The 16947-nt window shown below is 51.0% G+C and overlaps 1 protein-coding gene across 1 annotated transcript in view; it reads left to right on the forward strand.

The window, feature by feature from the left end:
* Fgfr1 (fibroblast growth factor receptor 1) overlaps window positions 1-14904 on the forward strand; it is a 53293-nt gene extending 38389 nt beyond the window's left edge. The window contains 14 exon segments of the mRNA XM_050146764.1: window positions 113-285; window positions 3151-3274; window positions 4423-4613; window positions 6682-6826; window positions 9062-9264; window positions 10141-10286; window positions 10556-10677; window positions 11080-11190; window positions 11610-11800; window positions 12436-12558; window positions 12826-12896; window positions 13230-13367; window positions 13630-13735; window positions 13842-14904. Of these exon segments, the coding sequence (XP_050002721.1) occupies window positions 113-285; window positions 3151-3274; window positions 4423-4613; window positions 6682-6826; window positions 9062-9264; window positions 10141-10286; window positions 10556-10677; window positions 11080-11190; window positions 11610-11800; window positions 12436-12558; window positions 12826-12896; window positions 13230-13367; window positions 13630-13735; window positions 13842-14018 (2021 nt within the window). The 3' untranslated portion in view covers window positions 14019-14904.
* Window positions 14905-16947: the final 2043 nt, after the last annotated feature.

Raw genomic sequence — 16947 nt, forward strand, 5'->3', positions numbered from 1 at the left:
CCCGAGGTATTGAGCAGATAGATGAGGTGCGTGCAATCCTGCTTGGGCCCTGGCTTCCGAGCCTGACCACTCCCGCCACCCTCATCTGTCCACCTTGGCTTTTCCTGGACAGCTGTAGCTCCATACTGGACATCCCCAGAAAAGATGGAAAAGAAGCTGCATGCGGTGCCAGCTGCCAAGACGGTGAAGTTCAAATGCCCATCCAGTGGAACACCCAATCCCACTTTGCGTTGGTTGAAAAACGGCAAAGAGTTCAAACCTGACCACCGGATTGGAGGCTATAAGGTACGTACATGTGTGTTCATATCCAAAAAAAATTCAGAAGAAGACATTGGACGGAGGGCTGGGATAGGAAACCCATATTAAATACCTTTATGAGTTTGTTTTAGTTGCCCTTGTGTGTGTGTGCGGGTGCATTCTAGACAGGGTTTCTCTGTGTAGCTCTGACTGTCTTAGAAGTCACTCTGTAGATTGGCCTTGAACTCAGAGATCCCCCCCCTGCCTCTGCCTCCTGAGCCCTAAGATTAAAGGCCTGCTACCACTGCCCGACTTACTTCCCTTTTTAAAGGTGGGATTTTTTTTTAAATTAAAGTTTATTTTATTTGTATCTATGATTGTTTCATCTGCATATGTGTATTGCACCAGATGTATGCCCAGTGCCTGCAAAGGACCGAAGAAAGTGTCAGATCCCCTGGAACTGCAGTGTTTTGATTTATTATTATTATTATTTTAAAAAGAGGAAAACTTGGAGGAGTCAGTTTTCTCCTTCAACTATGTGGGTCTTGAAGAACAGACTCAGGAGTCAGGCTTGGTGGCAAGTCCTTTACCCATTGAGCCACCTCACCAGCCGTCATTAGCTCCTCTCTCCCTCCCTCCTTTCTTTCTTTGGTTTTTGAGGCAGGGTATCTCTCCTTGACCTGGAACCCACTCTGCGGGCTGCCCCCAGACTCACAGAGATCTATCTGCCTCTGCCTCCTGAGTGTTAGGATTAAAGAAATGTGTGTGCCGCCCTACCTGGCTGTCTTAAAGGACAGATTCCTGGAAATGAAATTATCAGATAAAAGTGTGTAGGTATCTTCTAAATTGTCAGTGCCTATAATCCACGCCTCCCTTCCCTTTCCTTGTCCCTCTGCACACTAAGCATTGAGTCACATCTTTAGCCCCCAAGCCCTAAAAGGGAAAACCAGTCACCTCCCCGCAAGAGAACATTAGAATAAACTCACTAGGCTTCTGCCAAGAAATACAGCGTGTGAAATTGTTGTGTGGCTTATTGACACCATTATTGACTTCCTGTGCTTATCAGCTTCTTCCTGTCCTTCCAGGTCAAGTCCTTATCTATAGGAAGAACAGTTCAATGAGAATCTCTCCCTCAGAGATCTGAGTCTCCCCCAAGGTTCCCGAATAGGTTTCATCTCCCCTAGACTCTCTTCTCATTTCTTCTTGACTCTTTGGAGACTGTTTCTTCCCCATATATCCCAAACTGGCCTGGAACGCCCATTCCCCCGTCTTAGCATCCTAAGTGCCACCATGTATGGTTTCTACAAGCAGAGGGGGAGGGGCTGGCTGGAGAGACAGCTTAGTGGTTAAGCATATACCACTCTTCCAGAGGACCGGAGTCTGGGTCCCAGCACCCACATCAGGCAACTCACAACCACTTCTAACTCTAGCTCCAGGGCTTCTGTGGCACCTACACTCACGTGTGCATATGCACGTACACATACACACATTTAAAAGTAGTGATAGATCTTTTTCTTTCTTTGTATCTTTATTATTATTTATTTGTGGGTTGTTTGATTGCTTGTTTTGAGCCAGGGTTTTCCTGTGTAGCCTTGGCTGTTCTGGAACTTGCTCTGTGTAGATCAGCCTGGAGCTCAGAGATCACCCTGTTCTTCTGCTCCAGAATGCTAGGATTAAAGCTGTGCACCACCATTTCTAGTTCTCCTCCTCCTCTTCCTCTCCTCCTTATCTTTTTTTTTTTTTTTTTAGAGAAAGGCTATGGGAAAGCTTTACCTTAACTTACCAAGTACTTACTGTTTGCAAGTTACTATGCTTCAGCAGCTAGGACAAGACAGCATTCTGGCCTGTGAAGATTTTGTAGCCCAATAAGAAGGCAAATGGCAGAGGGCAGCTGGGATGAACAGCTGTTCAGTCAGTGTATAGGTAGATGGGCAGAAGGAAGGTTGAGCGCAGATCTGACCAGAGTCAGCTGGAAGAAAGAGATAGGGTTTTTTTTGTTCTGTTTTGTTTGAATTGCATTTTCATTCGGTTTGTGTGCAAGCGGTGCTGTGCATATGGAGATAGATCACAGGACAACGTGCAAGAACTGGTTGTCTCTTTCTACCCTGTGGGTCCTGCGAATCAAACTTGTCAGGCTTGATGGCGAGTGCCTTTGTCCCCTGCTCCATCCTGCCAACCCTGAGGAGATAGCTTTGGAAACTCAGTGTCCAGAGTAGCAGGAGGGCCTCATCAGGCCTGGGGAGAAGAGTCCCAGTGAATTTAGGAGAACTTGTCAAAGGCACGTTCGTCCAGATCATGGCTGCTCCTGAGTGCTGCCGTGAAGGTGTCCAGTGTTAGTTTAGATGGCGTGGTGTGTACCAAGTGTGAATAGGCCAAGAAGTATTCTGTCAGGAGCCATTTCCCCCCAATCATTACAGGAACCATCACCCTGGGGAGTCTGCAGAATGCCCCTCACCCAATTAGCAGCTATCTCTTAGCGGAACCCGCCTCACATTCCAGCTATCCAGGGAACCAGGTGTGGCAACTTGTGACTTCTGGCCTGTCTGTCCGAGTGTAGCCTGGCCTACGTGACCGGAACCACGCGGCGAAATCCCTTGCCCTGCCCCCCATTCCTTACCATATATAAGCAGCAACCATGACCCTAATAAACGGAGGCTTTGACAAATCTGCTTGGCCTCCTTCTTCTGTCTTAGCTCATTCCCTTCCAGGTAGCGCCCCTCCAAGACCCTGGAATTACTGATTGCGGGGTGGGTTACAACCCCTAGACTGTGTAGCCCACCCCAACGCAATCGACAGTATTCCCTCTAGGCTTTGTTTTGGCTAACGATGTGGCACCAGCCCCATGCTGCCTGTTCTCATCTGCGCCTTACCCCAGATGCTCAATAAAGCCCCTGGGTTGTGCCTGTCCTACAGGTTCGTTATGCCACCTGGAGCATCATAATGGACTCTGTGGTGCCCTCTGACAAGGGCAACTACACTTGCATCGTGGAGAACGAGTACGGCAGCATCAACCACACCTACCAGCTTGATGTTGTGGGTAAGAAGGCCAAGGCTAAGGTGGCAAGAGTCAGCTGGAGAGAAGGGCAGGGTGGGAAAGGCAACCTTGGAATCTGAAGCCCTAGGGATGGAATCTGGACATTTGGCATAATACTTCCCTCCTTAAACCTCACTTTTCCCTTCCTCATTCCTTCTCCTCCTTCCTCTCCTCTCTTCCTTCCTTCCAATTTGAGATACAAATTGGACTTCAGCTCACTCTATTGTACAGCCTGACCTTGAACTCATGGTGATCCTCCAGCTCCAACCTCAAGTGCTAGGATTAAAGGCATGGGCCTGCCTTAAGCCTCACTTTTCTTTTCATCTTTCTTTTATTTTATTCAATCATTCAATTATTTGGGACAGGGTCTCTTTATGTATCCCTGGCTGTCCTGGAACTTGTCAAGTAGACCAGGCTGACCTTGAACTCACCTGAGATCTCTCGACCTGCCCTGCCTCTTGAGTGCTGGGACTAAAGGCATGCACTACCAATCCAGACATAGCTTGATGCAGTGATGGGAACTGTGGCATAAGAGAAGTTTTTGCTTAATGAACACCACTAACATACCAGGGTCCTTCATTCATTCATGCCCTGAACTTTGTTCTTTGTGTCCTTACAGTAGAGACACAATCTGAGTAGCTAGCTATAGGCCAGGTGCACACACGGAGGTGCCTCTGAGTAGCTATAGGCCACACAGAGGTGCAGAGGCCAAGTGAATCCCAAACATGTCTCCTCGGTGGCATTTTGGAAGACAAGAACAATATGTTGTTTGTCTCAGGGCTGTGATTGTAGAGGTTGTGGGTCTTCTGTTCCGGGGACTGTGTGGGCCAGAGCCTCACAACTAACACCTGCCTCAGCATTGAGGTAGTTCAGGAAGAAGATTGTGGTCTGGAAGATCTGGGGCGGGCCTAAGATACTGAAATCTGGGGGGTGTCTCTATTTAGACAAGAGATTTGGTTGTGCCTGAAAATGTGGGTGCAGGACTGGAGGAAATGGCATCCCTTCCCTCACATCAAGATCAAGGGGCTGGAGTTTAGCAGAGCCACCAGGACGGGTATTGAAGAACCAAGGTAGACCCTATCTCTGCCAGCATCACTCAGGACCAGGCCATTGAAGGGTCTAACATATCCATCCTCTCCCTTGCCCCGCAGAGCGATCCCCTCACCGGCCCATCCTTCAGGCAGGGTTACCTGCCAACAAGACAGTGGCCCTGGGCAGCAACGTGGAGTTCATGTGTAAGGTGTACAGCGACCCACAGCCTCACATCCAGTGGCTGAAGCACATCGAGGTGAACGGAAGTAAGATTGGCCCGGACAACCTGCCGTACGTCCAGATCCTGAAGGTAATCTTAGCCTCATTCTTGGCCAGTATGCTGGGAAGGTGACCAGGTGTCCCCTGGGGCTCAGCGCCTACTGGGATTGAGGCTCAGCCTGACCCACAAGGTGCATACACACACCATCTTAGTGGGGATCTAGCCACAGGCTGGTGACAGCAGAAGGTGGGGGGGAGCTGGGGACAGAGGGCGGGGTGAGTGATAATAGTTGCTGCATTCTAAAGAGCCTTGAGAGTGAGCCAGGGTCTCAGATCAATTACCTAAGGAAGGCATTGAGACTCTTGCTTGCTTGTGGCCCTAACACCACAGCCTTCCAACAACAAGTGTTTCCCAGTATCGGCCCTGTTTACTTCCTAAGTTACAGTCGTTTGGCGCCAAGGTAAACGACAAGGGTGTTGCTGGAACATCTGGAAAAGTCAGTGCCCTGTATAAATTCTGAGGAGTTTGAGGAGTAATGGCATTTTCTTCCTTTTTCCGCTCACTCCCAGACTCTCATTGTCCCCGAATGCTCCATTAATCCAGGGAGGTAATTGGCTAAGTCTCCAGAGGATCTTGCGGCAGGAATAACCAGAAGTTAGATTTCATCTTCCCTCCCCTGCCTTGGTTGTCCTAGAGATTTACTGGCTGTCCCTTTTCTTTGCCCCTGGTGCTGAGACTATTCTGGAAGACAGGGGGCCAGCTCTAGCTTTGGGCCTTGGAGATCCGTCTCTGATTACAAGTCCCCACCCTGGCCTGGTAGAGGAAGTTTTACACAGACAGAATATTTGCTTTGGACCGTGACCCTTCCCCTCCCCTTCCTTCCTCTTGTTTCCCCTTTTCCCCCTTTTTCTTCGTTTCCCTTCCCCCTTTCCCTTCTGCCCTGCGTCCAGCCCTTCCCTTTCCATCCATTCTTACTAGTGGTTTCATTTTGTCCCACTCAGAGGAGAAAGAAGATGGGAGGTCCCAGTGTCTCCCTTACCTTGGCTCCTTGGGCCTGACTGGAAGTTACCCCAGGAGCGCAGTGTGGCCACATCTCAGTGGTTGCCCAACTGACTCGTGTGTCGTTGGTTTGTTCCAGCATTCGGGGATTAATAGCTCGGATGCGGAGGTGCTGACCCTGTTCAATGTGACAGAGGCCCAGAGCGGGGAATATGTGTGTAAGGTTTCCAATTATATTGGTGAAGCTAACCAGTCTGCGTGGCTCACTGTCACCAGACCTGTGGCAAAAGGTAATGTGGAGATGGACGGGACCCTATACCGGGTACTTGATTTAGGCCCCACACTGCTGGGGCAGGTTGGGAAGTCAGCACCAACTCCGCCTTTCTCCTACTACGTTCTAATGCCCAGAGCCATGGAAAAATCCCTGGCTTGGGAGGTTGGTTTGGTTTGGTACTGTGTTGGTTATCTGTGGCTCCCTTTGTGCCTCATGTGTTGTGTTCTCTCTCTCTCTCTCTCTCTCTCTCTCTCTCTCTCTCTCTCTCTCTCTCTCTCTCTCTCTCTCTCTGTCTGTGTGTGTGTGTGTGTGTGTGTGTGTGTGTGTGTGTGTGTGTACACTTATGCCCATCCATGTACTTATGGGATAGTCTTTTCTGTTAGGAATGATACTTTAGACTGAAGTTTTAAATGGTGGCAAAGAGAAGGGACCAGGGAGTCTCTTTCAAAGACCTGTATCTTCAGGTCGTGTGTGTGTGTGTGTGTGGCGGGGGAGACTGCCTTTCTTTCCCTGCCATCTGTCTGTCTGTACCCACTGACTCTCCTTACCTAAAACCAAACAGCCCCCCACCTGCCAGGCCCCGTTTCTCCATGCTGCCCACTGCCCGCATGCTTGGCTGGGCCAGTGACTGCCAGCGTCTGGTGAAGGGTCATAACCAGCCGTCTTCTCCTCAGGTCTGCAGGAGCGCCTCCCTCAGGGCCTCACTCTTTTCCTCTAACAGGTCTCGCTGCCTGGTGGTTTCTGCTGCCTTGATGCAAAGGAGATGCTGGGGAGCGTTCTCTTCCTCTGGTTTTGGTCCCCTTCTCTGTCCCCTCGGTGTCTCTGTCGTCTCTCTGAGGTCTCATGTCCTATGCCTGTCCATTTTGCTTCCGTTGTCTCTTCTAGACTGCTGGAGTTAATACCACCGACAAGGAAATGGAGGTGCTTCATTTACGAAATGTCTCCTTTGAGGATGCGGGGGAGTATACGTGCTTGGCGGGTAACTCTATCGGACTCTCCCATCACTCTGCATGGTTGACCGTTCTGGAAGGTATACACTGCACTGATCCTTTCCGTGTCCTGCTTTTGCCATGGGAGCAGCGCATCCATTATAGGACCAGGGAGAGGCAGGAAGGGATGACTCCCGTCTGCTGTGTACCCTTTTCTGCTCCAGATCTGAGGCACATGCAGGGGGTTCCTGGGTTTTTTTCAGGAAGCCATGGGGTAGCCTCCCCCGCCCATCTATATCCGGCTTTCTCCCTGGTCACTGTAATGCATGCTTGAGCTCTGGGTTTACCTTGTGACAGTGCTTTCCAGCACAGGCTCCTTCCATCCTTGGGGATAGCATCTTCCTTCGGCCGCTTGGTACCGAGGTTTTGAATTACTGGGACTTCTTTAGCCGGTCCCAAGAGTGTCAGCAAGAAAAGCCCTGGACCTCTTCTCCATGAACACAGGTTCTCAGCCAACTGAAGCTTACCACTTCTGTTGGGTGCTGCTGGCCCACTCTGCATTCTGCTGCTCTTTGACTGGCATGCCTGGATAGCAGCAAACTTGAGCTACCTCGGGAAAGACGTGTCTTAGCCCAACGGTGCCCATTTGACCTCTCTGACTGACTCATCCCTTCCCAAGTGGGGAGATCTGTGTCCCATGTACCAGCCAGGAAGGAAGGAGCCTGCAGCCTTGCTGGGTGGTGGGCTGGTGACACAGGACCAGTATGGTTTTGCGTGCATGTGGCCTGCCTGCTGCTGTTCTGCGGCTGCTACCTTGCGTTCCTTCTCTACTCCTCCCTTCCACCTTGCTTGCCCAGTAGCCACTGCGCCACTGCTTGCAGAGAAGCATCTCGTTAGTAGTGTTCTCGCCCCTGTCTCTGTTGAGTCAATGCTTCCTGTGAGTCCTCATTTTCTGACACCGAGGGGGGAAGAGACAAACAGCTCTTTCCCTGTCATAGACTCCGTTTCCTTGTTGGGCTGGGAGGACTCCCAGGGTATCGTTTCCTCTTCGGATGGCTAAGGTTTGAAAGGGGAGGGCTGTAGGAAGAGGGCTGTATACATGCAGGGAAGAGGTTCCAGCAGACAGACACTATTTCTGCAACGGCAAGTGGGGATGAGTATGTGTCTTAGTCAGGGTTACTATTGCTGCCTTGAAACACCATGACCAAAAGTAGCTTGGGAAAAGGAAAGGGTTTATTCAGCTTATACTTCCATATCACACTTCATCATCAAAGGCAGTCAGAAGCTTAAACAGGGCAGGAACCTGGAGGCAGGAGCCAATGCAGAGGCCATGGAGGGTGCTGCTTACTGGCTTGCTGCTCTTCATGGCTTGCTCAGCCTGCTTTCTTATGGAACCCAGAACCACCAGCTCAAGGGTGGCCCCGCCCATACCAAACTGGGGGGCCCGCCCCCATTAATCTAATAAGAAAGTGACATGCAGGTTTGCCCTCAGCCCGCTTTTATGGAGGCATTTTCTCAGTTGAGCTTCTCTCCTCTCAGATGACTTTAGCTTGTGTCAAGTTGACATAAAGCTAGAATTCTATTCTTTTTTCCTTTTTTTTTTTATTTTTCGAGACAGAGTTTTACTGGGTAGTCCTGGAGCTCACTTTATAGCCCAGGCTGGCCTCAAACTCCCAGAGATCCACCTACCTACCTACCTACCTTTTCCTCCCGAGTGCTGGGATTAAAGGCGTGCGCCACCATCACCCGGCTGGAGACATATTTAGACGTTAATTTTTTTTTTTTAACCTGTGTTTTAGCCATTTGCAGGTCTGAACGAACAGAGGTAAAAGGTATTTAGAGACACAGGATGGCTACCATGGGCATTCATTAGTCCTCACTCTGAGTGCCACTCTAGGCCTTGTACTTTGAGGACTCCCTGACCCCTTGGGCATAACAGCCTGTCTCTTTATGATAGATACATGTGTACAGCATTGAGGTTCTGCAGGGGTCTCTGGGTGCCCATCTGGCCCAGTAGGGAGCTGCAAAGTGACTCTGGAGTCAAGGGGTGTTGGACTTGCCTGACAGCACAGTCTAGGCTTTATCCTCTATGGGTTTGAGTTTAAGGGTGTTTAAGGATGTCTCAGAGGTCCCAAGGTGTCAGGTCATTTTGATACCAGCATCCCAGCCTCTGTTGGGATTTGCCTGGATTCTCCCCCCCCCCCCCCCCCCCCCCCCCCCCCCGTTCCCTACAAGTTCCCAGGAGGAAAGGAGCAGGTGTTAGGTTTCTCATGGGACATTACCTCTCCTGGGCAAAGCACCCTTGATCTGCTGACACCCTCTCCACACTGACTCAGCCCTGGAAGAGAGGCCAGCCGTGATGACGTCGCCACTCTACCTGGAGATCATCATCTACTGCACCGGGGCCTTCCTCATCTCCTGCATGGTGGGCTCCGTCATCATCTACAAGATGAAGAGCGGCACCAAGAAGAGTGACTTCCACAGCCAGATGGCCGTGCACAAGCTGGCCAAGAGCATCCCTCTGCGCAGACAGGTAACAGAAAGTAGATGGGGGATTTGCACGCCCACCACTGCCTGTCGTCACCTCTTTCTGGGCCTCCAGGGCCTGCTCCCTTCCCCCAGGCCCCAGCTGTTCCTCACCCACCATGTTGGGCTTTGTTCCGACTTCTGAACCAGTCACATTGGGACATTCTAAGCCATCTCTGGCTCCGCGCCTGCCTGCCCTGTACCCCTCTTATCACATGGAGGGAGGAAATGGGTCAAAAACCGCAGGTGTGTGGACGAGTAACTGCACCTCAGAACACTGCTATTCCAGAAAGGTGCCTTAGGGTACCTCTCCGTAGTCTGAGGAAGAGTTTTTGCCAAGAGACAAGAAAAGACTTGTTAGACAGAGGTTAAGAGCACTGGTTGTTCTTTCAGAGGTCCTGAGCTCAATTTCCAGCACCCACATGGTGGTTCACAGCCATCATGATCTGGCGCCCTCCTCTGTCACGCAGGCATACATGCAGGCAGAACACGATGCATAGTAAATAAATAAATCTTAAAAAACATAAGAACTGTTGTGATATTATAAAACCCCAAGTTGGAAGAGCTATATTTGGTGTGCTCATTGAATAGATGAGGAAAACGGTCACCTGTATAGCCCTGATTAGCCTGTAGACCAGGCTGGCCTCGAACTCAGAGACCTGTTTGTCTCTGCCTCACTGGGGTTAAAGGTGTGTGCCACACTGCCAGAGTGCTGGGATTCAGAAAGACTTTTTGATGGTAGAAATTACTCAGTCATATAGGAGCAAATCTGTGCTATGGAAAACACACACACACACACACACACACACAAACCTGGGGGTTTGGAAGGAGTCTGTGCTACCCCTTCCTGCTTGCCTTGCTAGAAGGGTGACCCCACTCTTTCTTACAGGTGTCAGCAGACTCCAGTGCCTCCATGAACTCTGGGGTTCTCCTGGTTCGGCCTTCACGACTCTCCTCCAGTGGGACCCCTATGTTAGCTGGAGTCTCTGAGTATGAGCTTCCTGAAGACCCCCGCTGGGAGCTGCCACGAGATAGGTAAGGGGCTGTGGCTTTCCACCAAGGACCCCACGCTTGCCCTCGCTGTAGGAACTGTGTGTGCTGAGGCCTTGTATGTAGCAAAAGTACAGAAGTACATGAGATGCCTCTAGAAATAGCCGTTCCCAGCTCTTGGCTGGGTGAAATGCCAGGAGAAAGGGGGCTGAGCTGCCCTATGCAAGTCTGACCTTTACCAGCCCTGACTGACTGTCCGTCCGTCACTCACTGTCTGTCCAGCCCTGACTGTCACTCTCTGTTTCTGCCTCAAGACTGGTCTTAGGCAAACCTCTTGGAGAGGGCTGCTTTGGGCAAGTGGTATTGGCCGAGGCCATCGGGCTGGATAAGGACAAACCCAACCGCGTGACCAAAGTGGCTGTGAAGATGTTGAAGTGTGAGTGACGTGTCTGTTTCCTTTCTCAGCAAACCAGGTCTGGACCAAATAGAATACACCTTACGATGCTGTCATTGTTCACACCCGCTACGCTGCCTGGGGGGCTAATCTGGGACTAGAGGGGGATAACACACCCCAAGTCTTTCAATCTTATCTTGCTTCTTAATGTCGACCTGGGTTCAGGTGCTCACCTTAGTCCTATAACTGGCTTTTTTTTTTTTTTCGTGGCCTCTCCAGCCACATTCAATGCCACATGGTAGTGGCGACTCCTGGATGGGAAATGGGAGGCGAGAAGCAAGTCCTAGAGGAAAGGGGTCCCTCCGGGATCTGCTCTCCCCCCCCCCCCCCGCCCTTAGCTGTTCTTCCACCTCCCTCACACCACTCTCTGGTTTGTATGTGAAGCCGATGCAACAGAGAAGGACCTGTCAGATCTGATCTCGGAGATGGAGATGATGAAAATGATAGGGAAACACAAGAATATCATCAATCTGCTGGGGGCGTGCACACAGGACGGTAGGCAGTGCCTGGGGCAGCTCTGGGCTCCGGCATCAGCTGAGAAACTGGCTTAGCAGGGAGCTTAGTGTGTTTCTCAGGGGCTGGGCTGGCCCGACTGGCATCCATCCAGGAATTCTTACTGACACCTAGATTCAGTGTGTGAATAGGAACAAGGGTGTTATTGGCATCTATAATGGGGTTCTTGCCCTCAGTTTTGCTTGGGAACTTTCTGGGCTCCACTAGGAAGAATTCTTTCTCAGACTTTCTATGCGGAGAATGGCTTTCCCTGCGCCCCAACCGGAGGAGGCAGGAAAGGGGAGTTAGATGAGGCGCGGGACACAAGCAGGCTGTAACACTAGAAGGAGGGGCCTCCATGAGGTGTAGCAGCACTTCCTGACCTCTAGCCTGACCTGTGGCCTCTGTCTTTGCGCGCTCAGGGCCCCTGTAAGTCATCGTGGAATACGCCTCCAAAGGCAACCTTCGGGAGTATCTGCAGGCCCGGAGGCCTCCTGGGCTGGAATATTGCTACAACCCCAGTCATAACCCCGAGGAACAGCTGTCCTCCAAAGATCTGGTGTCCTGTGCCTATCAGGTGGCCCGGGGCATGGAGTATCTTGCCTCTAAGAAGGTAGGAAGCCTGATGGTGCCCCTTCCCCAAAAAAAACAGGGTGGGACTGAAGCCACCTAGTGCTCCGGTCTAGGACTGCACAGTCCCACAGTCCATGCTGGCCTGTGTCAGTCCCTCCGGTGCTGGGATGCTAACGTTGCTAACGTGCACTACTGTACCTGGCTCCAGCTTGCGACTGTTGATCCGTTAGAGTTGGGGTCACAAAGCCTGACCCCTTGTGTTTCATTAGGTTCTCAGAGAACCTGAATTGGGAAAGCCCTACACACACACACACACACACACACACACACACACACACACACCTCCACAGACTGAGGTGGGCCTACACATTGTTTTGGGGGTACATTTCCAAAAGCTAGAGGTTGAGATCAAGAGAGAAGGGCATAAAGGAGAGCTTGCTAAGGTGTTGAGAAGACTACAGCTGAAGGTGTCTGGAATTAAAGACTGTTTAGGGGGGTTGTCTAGGGAGTATGGGGGTGTCTAGAGGGTGTGATGGGGGTGTGGGCAGACCTGTGAGGTAAAGTGGTCTGCTGCCTACTGCACAGTAAGCGCCAGAGTAGAGGGGGCTAGGTGACTGTGGCAAGCATGGTTCAAGGTTGTCACCCCCCTCTCTGTCACTCCTTCCCTCTGTTTAGTGCATACACCGAGACCTGGCTGCTAGGAATGTCCTGGTGACAGAGGACAATGTAATGAAGATCGCAGACTTTGGCCTAGCCCGAGACATTCACCATATCGACTACTATAAAAAAACCACCAATGTAAGTTTCTGGCTTGGCATCGCCTGGGCCCCACGCTGCCAGGCTTTTGCTGTACCCTCTGCTGTACTCTCGTGTGTGGGGGGGTGTGATCTAAGAAAAAGTGCTGTAGGGTGGGCTGAAGATATGCCCTCCGTGCCCTGGGCCCCACCTGTCCATGCCCTGCTCCGCCCGCCCGCCACCTCCCCCCCTCATCCATCATTGTCAGTGCATCCCGTGAGTCCTCTGTGTGTCATTCCCCCTCCCCCACGCACACACCGCTGCTTGCAGGGCCGGCTGCCTGTGAAGTGGATGGCACCTGAGGCATTGTTTGACCGGATCTACACCCACCAGAGTGACGTGTAAGTTTGAAATACACAATTACATGGGCTGTGTTGGGGAAAGCATACTAGCGGTCCTGAGTCTCTAGACTGATGAGACTCTCCATCATTGAGAGTTGGGGTGGGGGGGGCATTGTCTTGTCCCGTGAACGTGTTCCAGCTTTCTTTGCATGGCCCTTACTGCCCCCCCCTTGTCTCCTGTGCCCTGCCCCCTGAACTCAAGGCCTGTGTTGGGGCAGGAGAGGTTCAGGATGAGCACCTGCTGTGCTGACTTCTCAGGAAGACACGGGAAGGGACCCCTAGGGCATCCTAGCCCAGTGCTGGGAGTCACAGTGGCACCGTGCTCTCCTGTAGGTGGTCTTTTGGGGTACTCTTGTGGGAAATCTTCACTCTGGGCGGCTCCCCATACCCTGGTGTGCCTGTGGAAGAACTTTTCAAGCTGCTGAAGGAGGGTCATCGGATGGACAAGCCCACTAACTGTACCAATGAGCTGTAAGCAGGAATTGGGGGAAGGCTGGGGGAGGGGCTGTTGGTAGTCAGAGCCCTTTGAGTCCGCCCTTGGCGAGCTCAGTCGGATGTCGGAGCGGAGAAGGTTCCTTAGGTAGCGGCTCATGGGAGGGTCCTGAGGTCCTCAGACTCTGATGGAAGTGGGAGCATGGCGGGCAGGTGACGGGAGCTGTCGTTATGAGGGAGTAGCCCCCCTGACCCCTCTCTGCTGTTGTCCTCCCTCTCTGACCTCCCCATCCTGCGTCAGGTACATGATGATGCGGGATTGCTGGCACGCAGTGCCCTCTCAGAGGCCTACTTTCAAACAGCTGGTGGAAGACCTGGACCGCATTGTGGCCTTGACCTCCAACCAGGTAGAGCTGGACCTTGGGGCATCGTGGCATGCGCAGGCACCTAAGGGGACACGGCCGTGGGAAGGTCTGTGTGCCATGTGCCACCAATCCTTTCCTCCCATCCCAGGAGTATCTGGACCTGTCAATGCCGCTGGACCAGTACTCTCCCAGCTTTCCCGACACACGGAGTTCTACCTGCTCTTCGGGGGAGGACTCTGTCTTCTCTCATGAGCCGTTACCTGAAGAACCCTGTCTGCCCCGACACCCGACCCAGCTTGCCAATGGTGGACTCAAACGGCGCTGACTGCCAACCTTCCCCGGCCTTTCCCCAGTTCCGTCGTGACCTGTGTCCCTCATCTGTAATCCCCTGCTGGACACGCTGCCTTTCCCTTCTCCCTTGCTGCTGGCAGGAGCCAGTGTGTAACTGAGGCCTTCCCGGGTGGCCTATCCCATCATCACCCCCAAGAGCTCTCTCTTCCTCTTCTCAACCTGCTGTGTGGGAGAGGAGCCAAGAGGCAGGTACCGGCTGGTAGCCGCTTCCTCCTTCCTAGGTGTTGGACCAAGACCCACCCTGCTGCTTGGCACTCCTTGGAGGCCCGGGGAGCGGAAGCAAGTGGAACCGGCCTGCGAGCAAGAGCTCACTGAGTCTTCTGGTTGACCCACTACAGCCTCCTGTGTTCTGGTGGCAGCAGCCTTGGGGCTCTGAAGCAGTGGGGTTTGTTTCTGTTCAGGCCTTCACTGAGAGCAACCTCTGCCCCAGATGGTTGGTACCAGTGGCTTCTTAATTCCAATACTAATTTGCTTTGCTGACCAAATACCTGGTACCGGAAGACGGTGAGGCAGAGATTGGGAGCAGTGATGTGGCCCTGGGGCTGAGCCCTAGACTCGGGGCTTTGTACATAGCTATGAAGAAAACACAAAGTGTATAAATCTGAGTATATATTTACATGTCTTTTTAAAAGGGTCGTTACTAGAGATTTACCCATTGGGTGAGATGCTCCTGGTGGCTGGGAGGCATCCGTTGCTATATATTAAAAACAAAAAACAAAAAAACAACAAAAAAAAAGGAAAATGTTTTTTAAAAGGTCATATATTTTTTGCTACTTTTGCTGTTTTATTTTTTTAAATTATGTTTTAAACCTATTTTCAGTTTAGGTCCCTCAATAAAAATTGCTGCTGCTTCATTTTTATCCTGGGCGTGTGAAAAGGGAGCAGATGCCCCCTGAAAAGGAGGGAAACAGGGACTAAGGGGCCATGAGCTGTTGGCACTGTGTGCTTTCCCTATTTCCTGTGACCTCCCAGCCAACCCTTCTATCTCAGATGCTTTGGGAAAGGCGGGGGTAAGAAGACAAAAGTACTGAGGGCAGAGAACCGAGACTACGAGCTTATTTCCTAAGAGGGGGATGAGACCAGCCAACGGTAGAGCGAACCAACTAACGGTACAGAAACTCACCCCAAACCCTGTGTGGGTAGAAAAATTGTCACCCGAAGCTAGTCTTGTCCTTTCCAGTCTACTCTCTATTTTTCTCTCCCATACAATCCTCCTGTGCCTGGGTCCCTGTTGCTAGGTTGTATTTGTTGGGACTGTTCCTGATCTTGGCTTCCTTATAGTTTTTTTTTTTTTTTTTCCCTGTACAAACCCCACCCATCCTTCAGGAAAGGGAAACACAATCTCTTTGGTTTGGGTCAGCTTACTCCTGCCACCTGCTGGTGGCTTTTGTCCTCTTCAAGTGGTTCCTTGGCACCTTATTCAAACCGGCGGTACGCAGTGATCCTTGCTGGAACACTGCTGAATACAAACCCGTTCAATATGCTTTCATCCTGTAGTAAGTAGGGCTGCTTCTTTAAATACATTCTGAGCGGGGCAGTTTGGTAGCTGTGGTTTTGGTCGTCATCATAGAGTTCTTATCATTGTTTCTCTCTGTAAACATGTAACTGTCAGAATATTACAAGTGTTTTTTTTAGGGGGGGGTATGCAGAAAGAAGGTGTAATTTGGCGAAGAGGGCCAGGGGATAAATTTCAGCTCAAACTCATTTTTCTTGTTAAAATAGTGAGCATAATTTCTGCCTCGGCTCTATTTGATTCAGTATTCTGTGACTGGGCGGGAGATTCTACAAAGGGCTTTTGGATGACTCAAGGAAAAGTGCTAGGAGCTATAAGCACTGAGGTCCTTGCTGTTACTATTCAAATTGCCCACAAATATCCCCCGAGGCAGGGATGGCTATCCAATAAAAGATAGTGAAATTGACCTGAGAGAAAATGAAATGGCTATTTTACTTCGATGACCAGATTGAGTCTCCTGGGAAAGGGAACCCAGCTTGTATAATGAAGATGTGCTATCAAAGTATTGCATCTGTCTGGTTTCCCAAGGGTTAAAATATGGCCACGGCGTCAATCAATACTGCCTTTCCATCTTTTCTAATTGCCACAGGCTAGAGATCATCAGTCCCTTGGCTCTGCTAATGTAATATATTGATTTCAGGTAAGTAAGATTGAACACAGATGAAGTAGGAAATCTGCCTTAATAGTAATGAAGTCTCTGTGTTTATCAGCTGCCACTGGGTGGAGCCAGCAAGCTATAATCCTCCTCCCTATCTCCCCCCCCCCACACACACACACAGTATTAGGTCATAGGCCAGTTTGCTCTGGAAACCTTTGACCTGGGTTTAGCATTCTAAAGGTCTGGACATGACCAATATGGTGTGTGCAGAATTAGACTTGATACAAGTGCAGGGTGATACTATTAAATGCCACCAACAACTATTATGGCAGAATTCTGTGTTGATGTGAGTCGTGGCTAATGTCACTCCAGGTGTGTGTTAGAGAGGGCCTAAAATTATACCCAGTGAGATTACTAACCGCTGGTGGAGCCAGGCAACCTACATCTGCAGGAGGGCAGAGAACAGTGAGGGAGAAAAAAGTCTTTGAAGCAATGTGGCCTGGCCTTCCAGCCATTCAGCTGGTAGAAACCAAGACGACCGGCCAGAGCCCTGAGGTTGGCTGGTCCTGGTGGCACACACCTTTAATCCCAGCACTCAAGAGGGCAGAAGCAAGCAAATCTGAGTTCATAGGCCAGCCTGGTCTACATTGTGAGTTCAAGTCCTGCTAAGAATGCACAGTGAGACCCTGTCTAAAAGAAAATGAAACAAGAGCACTGAAGTTATGAAGGGCTCTGGAACCAGCTTCCTCATTGGACATGTGACAGTGTTCAGAATCGTCTTCACCATACTGC

This window comes from Alexandromys fortis, unplaced genomic scaffold, assembly GCF_014885135.2.
Source record: "Alexandromys fortis isolate MF-2015 unplaced genomic scaffold, M_Fortis_MF-2015_v1.1 scaffold_55, whole genome shotgun sequence".
NCBI classification, from domain to species: domain Eukaryota; kingdom Metazoa; phylum Chordata; class Mammalia; order Rodentia; family Cricetidae; genus Alexandromys; species Alexandromys fortis.